Here is a 12,343-nt window from a genome sequence, read left to right on the forward strand (position 1 = left end):
CTGGTCTTTTTCCTGCACAGGTAGACCGAATGAAGATATATTTTCAGGTGTCATGTTTTCAGAATTTAGTTCCAGGACAAGTGTTTTTAGAATTTTATTCCGGGACAGGGTCATAAAATTTTTTTGGCGGGCACATCCCCGTCATTTTTCTTAAAGGTAAGCTCCCGGGCTTCAGTATAAGTCTCAGCTTGCGATCTTGTTGCATTTCATATATACGAGTGGTTACTTTTTCAGCCACAGCACGTTTTGCCATTGCAACCGCATCTTTGCGCTTTATTTCACTGAGTCTTGCGTTTTTTTCGATTATGTTTGCGCGGTTCTGCGGATTTTGGACCCACTATCATAGGCCTCCAATAATCTCTAGTGTGGTACCCCAGCCAGTGTAGCCTGCACCGCAGACCCACAGCCAGTGTATGTAGCTGTGTCTTGAAATGCTTGAAAACGTTCAAGAATGTGGGTCGCATTTTTTCAGGGGAATTTTGAGATTATTTGGTAGCATAGACCGTCCTTGTGCAATTATAGTGGAAAATTAAAAACGCTAATTTTTGTAGCAAAAGCGAAGGGACAACATAAATGTCTTCGAAAAATGCCACCAACAAAATTATCACAAGCAGTTGCCGTGAATTCCATTATTTCTGAAGGATTTTCTTTTTAAATTTCCCAAACTTTCATATTAAAAACAGCTCAGCTGGAACAGTTCAACGGGGACTAACTCAGCCAAAAGTTCAAACAACAAATTATTCTAAAGAGAAAATTTTCATCCAGTTTTAATAATTTTGTCACAATGATCAATATGAACGAGCCTTCATAAAGGTGAAAAATTGTCAAAAATCTGGGGGAAGGTTGTGATGCAAAAGTTAATTCAAATTTGACCCAAATCCTAAAAAGTCAAGCTGATTTAGAAAATGAGCAGTTTAGAGACAAAATAACAAGATACAACAAAGAAAGAATTTAAAGTTCAGAGTGTCACAAACTCTTGGCTTCCTTTATCAAATAAATCTTCTTTTTCAAACATATTCTTTTCCTCACAATTACAAACAAATCATGCAAGTCTTTGTCGCTTGTCAACAATTAATGACAATTTTGAAGATGTAAAGGGCCAATCAAGATCAGCCTTCTCTGATTAAACACCTACAGTAGGGTACAAAATATTGCTTGGCGTTTCAGTTCAAATTTTCAAGATGCGTCCTAGATGTCTTGCTTTAAGTGCCATTTTGCCGGCAAGCAAAACTCTTATTCTTCATCTTTCTCGTGCTCTGTGACAAATGTTTTGCATCGCTTCACATACAGCTTGGCGTAAGAAGACCTCCAGTGGCATGTGTCGATTCCCAATCGATAACCAGAACCGGTCTTTAGGCCTGTGAGATAAGAAATTCGACGTAATACAAAAACTTGGCACGGGCATTTAACAAATACGAGCGTCTTTCAAGTAAAGTGCACCTTGTTCCAAAATGATAAATAAAATTGTTAGAAATAGTTCATCACTGAATCAATTATATTTTTTGGAGTCATAAATTGTTCCTCTTTACAAAATTGAGTATAGTTTACTCAAATATGGAAGGTAAAGATTTAAATGCAAACGTATCTCCCTATGGCATGAACCTAATTCTAAAAGACAAAGCTAGCTTTGTGAGAATTCCAACAAATACGATCATATAAGTCAACGGGTTATACGCGGAAAAAATTAGCCTATGTTTAAAAGGAAGATTAAAAAAAACCAAAGTCATCAGCAGGTAGTCGCTGCTTTATTGATTATAAAGTACCTTAAGCAGGGCAACATACTTATCTGAATCAGATTCTAGCTAATCAAGAATGGAAACACGACATATTCTAATCTCAGTGCTCGCAAGAAATGACTTTTTCCAAGAAATCAAGAATCTCATTGGCATAAACAGCTGGGTTACGATGAGCCTTGTCTTATTGAAGCAAAAATGTAATGTAAATGTTTGATAACATTGAATTAAGTATTGATGCTTAATGCGCTTAATGCTCTCATCAGGTGACTGTAGTATCAAACTTTTATTAATTCAAGGAAAAGTAAAAGAAAAGAGATGGCCAGAATATGCTTAATTTCATAACCACCACCGATATCCACATGTCAATAGCTCAAGTCGATAGCCTACTTTGGATAAGGACATCCTCTATACAAGCAGGCGATTTTCAGTTTCAACTAAAAAAATGTTGGCCAGCATGGGTTGGCATTTATAGGCTATCTCTTGCATATCGCATGAATTTAGCATAGACATGGCAAAAAACGTTCTAACCACCATTCTACAGATCTGTAATTAAGATATTTTGGGTCTAAAAGAAATAATTATTGTTGATAAGACTTATTCACTAGGGCAAAAGCAAGAGATTCAGATATAAATTTCCATCTAGACAATACCAGATTATTACATTTTGGAAGCACGAGAGAAAATACCATAGTAAAAAAGGCTTCCACTGACATTGTCTGACTTGCTTGCTGCCGTGAAGTATTTTCTTTGCACGAATACAACCCTATAGATTTCATACTTGCAACTACTTAGCAGATATGATCAACGTCATATCACCAATAAAAGTCTTTTTCAACAAAACACAAGTAAAATAAAACGTAGCTTGAGACTAGCATGTAAAAAAATTTCATAAAAGATACCACGAACGGACAAGTCTCCCAAACTACGCTGAACAAGCACAAAATTTAAACTATGCTGAACAAAAACAAAATTAAAAAATGATGGGATGTCTCGCTCTTTTTCAACTGAGTTAATTTATTCCAGAGCAAATGAGTCTTTACAGAGTTACAGAAATACTTTCAAACAACGAAACCGAGGTTATAGAAAACCGAGTATTTGCAATGAGCCGTTAGACGAATAAAACGTGTTATCTAAACATCCGCGTACACATGTCAACAATGATTATATACATTTAAAGAAACAACAATTACTTACAGAGGAAAATTGATAAGACAATTATCTTCATTTTCTCGATTCCCGGTTCTTTTCAGGAATCCACCGCCTCAGAAGAGTTTCCTAACATGAACAAAAGCTTTAGTATTATTTGAAAATACCAAATTTAACCAAGTGAAGTGTAGCGAAATGAAAATATTCAACTAAATGTACCCCTGGTAACGTAAAGCAAATTATTTGGAAAATATGTTCTTGATTGACAATACCGCGTTCAAGCTCTATTAACCCCCTCTCTTTTCAGCCTCCTCTCTATTAAGCCCCCCTTATCAAGCAAAACTTAAAATAAGGGGACATTATAATTGATTGATTGTAAGAAACTTTCGAAGCTGCTAGCAAGTCTTTTTGAGTACACTTGTATGACATTTTCATAACAAAAAATGAATAAGGGCATTTTTAAACATTTTAACAATGAATTGTTGATAAACCCCCCTCTCTAATAAGCCCCCTCTTCTTAGCCCCCCTCTAGGATAAATAAGTAAGCCCCCCGGGGGCTTAATAGAGCTTTTACGGTAAGTAAACAATTTTCGCTAACTGATGTTAAAGGCATGGAAGCAGTTTCATGAAATTTGCGCAAGAAAACAAAAAACTTGTAGTGCAGTCTCACCTGAATCTCTAATTTTTTCAGACATTGCGGAGTAGTCAGTTCTTCTTTTGTAAGGCCTATCAAGAAAAATGCATCTTTGATGAAAAGGGGGAAGAACTAATTTGGAATGAAATTCAAGGTGTCTAGAGCATTTGTTCAAAGTCTAAAAATGAAATAGACATCGTGGCAAGGCAGGGGAGTATTTGGACAATCTGCACTTTTACTGAAGGGCAAAATTTGAATGAAATTAAATAATTTAGCTTGAAGCGCAAAAATGTTAGAATTGAGGCTACGGTGTCAAGTATCATAACAGTTATATAGATCGACGTATTGAAAGACTATGCTGTCGTTGATTCAAAACATTCTAAAAAATAAACTGCAATGATATGAACAGCAAACAGATAAATGCATTAATTTTGACATCATTCATGAAAGATTCAAACTAAATGAAAGACGTTATCTGTTTCAGCCTATAGTCGTTTGATAGAAAGGGGAATACGTCACCTTTAGGCTTTACGACAAAAGCAATAAGAACTTCCTTTAAAAACAAGAAAAAGATTATAAGCATTTCATAACTGAGGCAAAAGTTTCTGAAGATTGAAAAAAAGGTATGGGTAAATTCAAAATACGTTGCTAATAACACTTTAACCGCCAGAAAGTATTAAAATAAGGACGCATAGAGAAAATGAAGTATCATTTATATTGGTATTTGTATTTGTTTCTACCTAGCATCCAAAGGTAGTTTTTAAGGACACTGAGAAGCTTATGCGTATCGAGCAGTGTCCTGGTCCTTCCTCTCGATGTGACCATATCTCGTGATTCCTACGCCTGGAATTACAGAGAGCTGGCGACTCTCTTCACTCTGGTAAAAAGTTTGGTTATGCCAGGGACTCGAACCACGGAACCTTGGGTCCGTAGCCAGCGCCCCTAACAACTGAGCCGTCATTACATAGAGGAGAGAAGAATAATGGTCAGAAAACTGCTTAACTACAAACCTCTTGACAGAAAAACAAACGTTGACCACGTCTTGACAAATGTTGAATGCTTGATCTTTTTGGTTGTTTTTCTTAAGCTATCCATTTGATCCAGTAAATGGGTCACAATACCCTAGAGTCACTGTTCCTGTTAATCTTAATTACCATTGGTTAATTTCCTCTATTTGACACCATGCAGCTTATTCTATAAACAGTAAATTCTAAATAGAACTCAACTTATGTTTCAGGTATCGTCGAATTCAAGTTTATTGCTTAATATATACAAATCTTTAAAGTGAATCTTGTCCTTTTCTTTTATCAGTCGAACCTGACTGCCTCAACAGTTATGGCCAGTGAAATCTCGAAAGGTTTGTTATTCTTAGGTTATGCCTTTTCGGTGTAAAGTATTATTTCAAGAAAGTTGGGTTGAAGCTATGATGCTTATAAATGACAGTAAAGACAAAATAATGATTATTATGTTAATGGTTACCAACTTACCTTTGCAACACGTTCAGCCACCCTGTTCATGCAAGTAAGATATGACCAAGTCCACGGTAATGACTCCAACGATGCACCTACTTTGTCATCATCAACAAGATATGCCAACACAGCATAACTATAACAAGATAAAAATTTTGTCATGCTCTAATGTTTACTTTTTATTCATATATAGTCTACATTGTAGCTTTGCTTGAATTATGACATTCAGAAGTTTTCAGTGCATTGATAGTAGGCTGCTGCTTAAAACTATCTAAAGATCTTTTTTGATAAAAACATTTCTAGTAATTAAACATGATCTTCTTTCTCCTTTTACTATGCAACAAAGACCGGAGGCAACACAAAACAGCCTCCATTAACATATTCAGCAAATTTAAAAAATTTACACTGTATTCCACCATCTATATTGCTGCAGGGACTGGATCTGGCTGTAACGATGTCAAAAACATTAATAGCTTGTTGTTCCAATTTTGTGTTATAAATTCGCAAAAATTTCTAATTTAAAGCTTTATTTACAGTTTTATTAAATATGATATGCAATGAAAAATTTTAATCACTTACCTGGAATGGTAGTAAGGCATTCCATCTTTATAAAGCACTAGAAATGTGAAGATGCTTCACAATACACAAGATTTGTACAAAGCAAAACAGGAAAATAAAGAAATATATGCTTAAAGGCTATGAGTCAATAAAATAAAAACATCCTCGCTGAGGTCATTTGATTTTCATGTGGGCTTCCGAAGGCTTTGTACAGTGGGCTTCTCTTAGAGCATCTTGGCTTAAATAAAGTAATATGTAAAACCGTCCAGTTAAGCTCTGTTTACAGTCATACTCTGCTTACAGCCACAAGCACTTCACAGTAGTACTTTCTGTGACAGTAAGGTTCATTTGTATTCTTAAAGTTTACCTATTATTTATCAATATGATTTATTAGTCACATCAATCAAACTCTATAAGATTTTTAAATCTAAACAAACTTAAAATGCAATGTTGATGTAAGTTTTTAATGTCAAAATAAAATTAAACTTACAGAAATCAGAGCCATAAATAAGACCATCACGGACAACCCATCCCAAACTTCGAAAATAATGATAGGCAGCATAAGTCTCCAGAAACCTTGCCTTTAGGTGACAAAATTTTCTCCACATTTCAACCAATGGCAGTTCTTTCTGCAATGATATTTTAATCTCTATTACAAGATACTATCAATAAAAACCAAAAAATTGACTTGTTATCATATAGCCTACAAAACTCTTCTATCAGGCATTTTCCATAATTCAATCAACCTCAAGTTTTTTTGTTATGACCAGAGGCAGTTCAATTTCTATGACAAACAAATAAAAGAGGTGAACAAAGTATCAACTTGTTATCACAAAGCCTGCAAAGGCCATTTAAAATAAAGAAATTCATTTTTAAGAAATAATTGAACATATACTTCTATCCAACTGATCAAGAAAAAGTGTTGACTATGCAAAAAATTATGCAATCATAATCAAATATAAACACTTGTAAACAGAATTAAGCATTAAGTAATGAAAATATATCAAACCATAAAGCTATTGATACCTCATCTTCATCTTTAACAGTAAGACAACCTAAACCAAAAGCCAAGAAATATGCCTAAAATTATGAAAAACAATAGGGATAATTATGCATACTTAACAGAAGGTTATATCTGTAAAATTGTGTAAAAATTAATTTCACTGGCATATCATGAAGAAATCTTTTTACAGACATCCTGAAAAATTAAATATGGTTGCTTTTCTCTGACCTAAATATAACAACTTGAATCATAAATATAATGACCTAAATATAATGACCTAAATTTAATCAGATAAAACTCTACCATTCTAAAAATTGTTATTGGAAGTCAATAATAGAGAGGGCTGACCAACAATGTGCAGTCAAAAAGCCAAACTGGAGCTACAATTGCTCCCATCAACTTCAGCTAAGATTAAGATTTATGAAATGTTCTTCCCAAAAACTTAAAATATAGCATAAATGAAAATATAGCAGCACAATAAAACTTGAAAGATGCTTAAAACGCACAACAAATGATGTAAGTAGCCTACATTGCAGAATGCTGCTATAACCTGAAAACCTCAAAATTCACAAGCAAAAAAAATGCAAAGCCTAAATTAAACTTTTGCCTTCCTTGCTGTATTATATTGATGGGAAAATATACTGTTTTTGTTAATTTAGAGTGTTTGATTCAGAAGTTTGAATGTAAAGATGATTTAAATGTCTAAAAAAGATTATACAAAACCTCTTCAAGAGATAATTGTAAGAATTCATCTACTTGATAAAGATCTTCTAGCTTGGCTTGCTTTTCAGGAACCTCCTCCTTCAATTTCAAACAGATTTATCACATGCATAACAGCAGAAACGTAAACATATTGAACTCAAAGAGGGTTCAATACAGGAGAAAATACAAAGAAATTGCAGATTGTTTGCATATAGACTTTCACTGGCTCTCATGCATATTTTTTAGCTCTAGCATGGAAATTGTTTAGGCATTCATCACTATGTAACTGCAATTGTTAATGAACAAATGTTGACAAACCGCCATAGACTGCTCCTCAGAGGACCATTCTTTGTGCTGTCTGCACCTACATTTGAAAACAGTGATAATAGATACCAAACATGTTCTTTCTACTTGATCATTCAGTGCAAATTCATGCACACTAAACAGATTAATTAAAAAGAAACAGAAAAAAGGAATGGAAATACCTTTCAGTGTGAATTTCATTGAACCATGCTTCCCTTTGTTCTTTTTCTTTGCTGGTGACTAAAGATTACTTCTTTAATGGGATGACTATCTATTATTATAGACCTTGATCAAAACACCCTTGAGAAAGCATGTTTTCTAAGGGGCCAGACATAAAAAGGAATAAGTCATATGAAATATAGACAGATTGAATATGTACAAATTGTAACAACATAGATGGAAAGTTAATTGAAATAAATTTGGGAAAATGTATTTCATTTTCAGTGATGGAAATTTTAATGCTTCCTTTGAATCACTTTTAAGCTATGCAATAACCTACAATGCCTGGAAACTCAAAATAGTTAAAACAATTTCGTCATTCCATATAACACCCTTTAAATGAATGATCCTTGCAGTTTATGTCATTTAATATTTATAAATATATGTTATCATATTAGTTGCTTGTATCAAAAGATAATTTCTTGTAGATCAGTTATTGTTTCATTGTTGGATTAAATAAAGTATATGTAGTTAAAATTTACATTATAAAAACTTAGCTTAACTGAACTGTAATGAACTTTACTTACATTTCCCTTTCTCCGATCTAGTCATTTGTTTCTTGATGCGGTCATCGAACGTATTGCGAAACTTGTTGAACTGCGGCTCACTCTGTGACAAGTTTCCTTTGCCGAAAAACCCCTAGATGTTAAAGTTATAGTCATTGTCTGCAATATTTAAAAACGAAAAAGAAAACAGAATTATTAATAATTATTCATTTAGGCCTTACCATCTTATACAGAAAAGTCATGTCTCCAAGACCACTAACAACAACACTGTCTCCTTTCAATGTTCCAAAATAATGGTACCAGCGACTCGGGTTAGCTGGCTTTCCAGTAAGAGTTGCGATCGGAACGGGAAACGGTGCATCACGTTGAATATTTTTTGAATTTTTCTTTGGTTTTGGCTTTCGTACATCATCTTCGCGAGAAGCCATTTCCAATCATCCTCGATTTCATACAGGAACGCCTCCTAAGTATCGAAAAGCGAACTAGTGACGGGGGGGGACAATTAATTTACAGAGGCCAACACAAACTTAGATCGCAAAAATATAGTTTCGATGTTTAAAAAAATCGAAAATTTCAACGATAGATTTTGGAAAATATTTGATAAAAATACACCCTGACATTTTCTTTATCTGTGAGTTTTCAAAAGGATTTCTGTTGCAAAATCAGTTTCACTATAATTTCACTGGTTCCCCCTGAACTCATTTTCGGCGCTACATTTTGCGCACGAAATTCGAAAACAGTTATGGCAGGGACGAAGAATTGGATTGTACGGTATGTCAATAAAGCATCGAATTTATATCTACAGCAAATATTTAAAAGCCTGCTCTATTTTAAACCCTCGAGAAACATTTAGTAGAAGCCAGACCGGATGCCTCTATGACTGAAGTCAATCTGTGATATCATGATCTCATTTGGTCAGAAATTTTCTTGTCATAGGCCTATATTAAAATAATTTCAGATCTACCTAGCTAGAGCCTAAACAAATTAAAATCAAATTAAAGTAGTTTCAGAGCTAGAGCCTAACTTTTTTTACCTAATAAATATGTCAACTTTGGTTTAAAAGAAAAAGGAAGGAGGTACTTAAATTCACATTTTTGCGCATAGCATAAGATTAAGGCTCAAACATAAAGTCTTGTGTTGGTAAAATACATCAATTTTGCTAAGAAACAAGAACCTACGTTGTGTATTCAAGTTTTCTTAAGTTTTACACGTGGAAAGAAGTTATTTAATGCTGGAAGAAAATTTCAATTACCTATTAACTGTTTGTCTTTTTTGTTTGTTTTTACATTTTATGGAAGAAAGAGACATTTGAAATTGGTTTTGAAAAATCCCCAAGCCATTGAAGAATTTTCATTGTTTGCACCTAGAATTTTATGCCAATCAACCAACACATTGACTGAAAATCTTGACATTCGAGAGTCCTGCATTTTTCCTCATAATTCAGTGCTTTTCATGTATAAAATGGCCCCAAGGAGGTTGCCTCCACTTGGAACAACACAACACCATACTCTGTGTCCATGTTTCAGGCACCGCAGAGCAGAAGGGGCTGGGGGGGGGGCTTTAGCAGAATATTAAGAAAAGAACCATCAGTAAAGCCTCTTTCTATTCGGCCTTAGTCCCCTTGTCAAAAAGATATTGATAGCCCAAATGACCCATCGCAAGGAAATATTAATAAAAATAGCATCAATTTTGTTTAGACAATAATCATAGTTATGTTATCTTTCCTTTTAGATAACATCCTACCTTTACAAGATGACAACTGGAGACATAAGAAATAACTTACAAAAGTTAGTCAGTGAATTAAAAGGCATATCATATGACATTGCCACCATTGATTTTGATGCTTTGGTTCATGGAATACCATCAGCCTTTTTACCAATGATTCATTATACTTTCCTTGATTACTCACCTCACCTAGCATCCTATCTGGCTAAAAGAAACTATGATCTCTATGCAAGAACAGATCTTCGGTTTGTAGAAACTGTTTTTAAGATACTAATGAAAGAATTTTCATACAAGCCCAATTTAAAAAAAGAGCAATTTCTGGCACTTGGATTTGCAGAGAGAAAGATAATCTTTGTGACTGACATGGTCAGATTTTGTCGAGAGAAAACAAAGCTGATATCTTCTAAAAAGAACAAAGCAACAAAGAGCTCAAAGTCTCTGTCTCAAAGTAGGTTTGGTTTTCCAGATCAAAATTTTCATGCCATAAATTCTTCTTCTAGCAGCCAAACACACTCTGTTACATCTGCACAGAATATAGAGAATGAATCACAAACAATTCCTGACAGGGAAATAAACCAAAGTAAACTAGTAATGTCTGAAATGCTGAAGCCAGAAACAACCTTGAATATGCCAATGCCATATCCAGCTCAGTTTGCCTTTTCTGAACAAATATCCCCAAAGACTAAAATTCCACAACCTTCAGATTCACTTCTTGTTACACCAATAAAGGATATAGAAATAATTTCTGATAAAGATTCAAATTCAGAATCTGTTCCAAGAAAAAGTAGAGCTGACATTATTGATGTTGATGACAATGGACCAAAGACATTTAAAGTTATTAGCCACCTTTTTAATCAAAGTGAGACTGATGGAACATTGTTTGAATCTAGTTTTGGAGATGGAAAAGATAGTAATTCTGATCATATACATGTCCTTAAAGCTATGGATATACAGGATGAATCTATAACAAATAAAAACCTAGTACAGAAAAGTACAAATATGGATGCAAAAAATAATTCTTGTGCAGTACAACACAGCTGTGAGTGCAAAATGAATGAATCTCTTGCAAAGGACCTCCAAGAACAAGTTCAGATTCTTTCAAAAAGTCTTAAAGATGTTATTGCAATGAACAATGATCTGTCTGCCAGGGTAGTTTTGTTAGAAACTCAGTGTAGACTTATGGAAGGTAGTATCGAGGTCATGGCCTCAAGGCTTGATAAAGAACAGGAAGAAGGTATACAAAAAACATTTGGGCACAAAACAAGAGCAGTTAAACTAAGAAATCAAAAAAGGGGTCAAGGGCACCTTAGTTCTGTTGATCCTCAGCCAGATGAAATAAATCTTGAATATTCCCCGGATAAATATACAGATATTGATAACACTTTACCTGCTGATTTTCAACCATTAACAATAAGCGATGAGGAAGATGTTACTTCATTTGAACCAAAAAGGAATGACAATAAAGATGAAGCCAATGAGATTCTTGATGATCAAATTGAAAACATACATGCACCATCAGGTCAGACAGGTGCTTATGATAAAGATTCTGACAAAGATCAACCTGCCTTGAGTCCTTTACATGAAACAGAGTTCTCGTTTATGGAAGAAGGAACAAAAACAACAGTCAGGAACTTACAGAAGCGGCTAGAAGAAACTATGAACTTATTCAAATTATCATCTACAACAATAATAGTGGAAAACCAATCTTAGGCTTTAACACAGAGACATGTAACAAGACAGAAGATATATTCTAAAATATCTGTAAAAATCCATAAAAATCCTGTTCTAGGAAGAGATATGCAATAAAACCAATTTTGTGATGCTCGTTAGAATTCTTTTTTAAAAGCAAAAGTTTGAAAAACAGACTAAAGATACCAAACTGAAAATTGCTGACACAGTTTATCATGTCTCAATTTTCAATATTCAATACTAAACAAGTATATAATATTATTTCTTCCAATTAATCAATAAGGCACAATTTTTATCCATTACAGAATAGACCATCTCCTAGTTCACAACGCCATGATTGTTTGATAGGTAGTTCAAAACACTTAGGTGGGGGAATAGAGGCTGCTCTTCCATCATTTTGGTCTTAAAACTTCTTTAGAATAGAGAAAAAGGTTCTTTTAGGACGAAAATGTGAATTTTGTTGATTGTTTGAGGTAAAGAATAAATTACGAGTCTTACATTGATATAGCCTGACATTGCATTTATTGCAGCTTTTACCCATTTGTATCATGTCATCGCAAACTCTGAGATGGTCACCAAATAAAAACGTTTGCATAAATTTCATTTTGTACCACTTAAATTTACTGAAAAAATCATTGATAGATTGGCTGGGA

The 12,343-nt window shown here is 34.1% G+C and overlaps 2 protein-coding genes across 3 annotated transcripts; one reads left to right on the top strand and one right to left on the bottom strand.

Moving 5' to 3' along the window:
* Positions 1 to 116: 116 nt before the first annotated feature.
* LOC135689373 (tRNA-splicing endonuclease subunit Sen2) lies at positions 117 to 8,731 on the bottom strand. Of its 2 annotated transcripts, XM_065206566.2 has the most exons (13): positions 8,498 to 8,728; positions 8,298 to 8,409; positions 7,734 to 7,791; positions 7,567 to 7,612; positions 7,270 to 7,347; positions 6,570 to 6,623; positions 6,034 to 6,172; positions 5,565 to 5,601; positions 5,004 to 5,121; positions 4,036 to 4,069; positions 3,553 to 3,608; positions 2,931 to 3,011; positions 117 to 1,358 (listed from the first exon to the last, which is right to left on the bottom strand). In XM_065206566.2, the coding sequence occupies exons 1-12, from the start codon at positions 8,702 to 8,704 to the stop codon at positions 2,958 to 2,960; spliced, it is 993 nt and encodes a 330-aa protein (XP_065062638.2). In that variant the 5' UTR covers positions 8,705 to 8,728; the 3' UTR covers positions 117 to 1,358; positions 2,931 to 2,957. The 2 variants fall into 2 exon arrangements, with proteins under 2 accessions (XP_065062638.2, XP_065062639.2); XM_065206567.2 differs by lacking the exons at positions 117 to 1,358; positions 2,931 to 3,011; positions 3,553 to 3,608; positions 4,036 to 4,069 and adding an exon at positions 4,085 to 4,710 and having other exon boundaries at positions 8,498 to 8,731.
* On the top strand, positions 8,620 to 12,337 carry LOC135689371 (uncharacterized). Its single transcript, XM_065206564.2, has 2 exons — positions 8,620 to 9,047; positions 10,008 to 12,337. Exon 2 carries the CDS (start codon positions 10,029 to 10,031, stop codon positions 11,709 to 11,711), a length of 1,683 nt encoding a protein of 560 aa, XP_065062636.2. The 5' UTR covers positions 8,620 to 9,047; positions 10,008 to 10,028; the 3' UTR covers positions 11,712 to 12,337.
* The last annotated feature ends 6 nt before the right edge of the window (positions 12,338 to 12,343 follow it).

The sequence above is a fragment of the Rhopilema esculentum genome, chromosome 5 (genome assembly GCF_057945365.1).
Source record: "Rhopilema esculentum isolate cy_ngs chromosome 5, ASM5794536v1, whole genome shotgun sequence".
NCBI lineage: Eukaryota > Metazoa > Cnidaria > Scyphozoa > Rhizostomeae > Rhizostomatidae > Rhopilema > Rhopilema esculentum.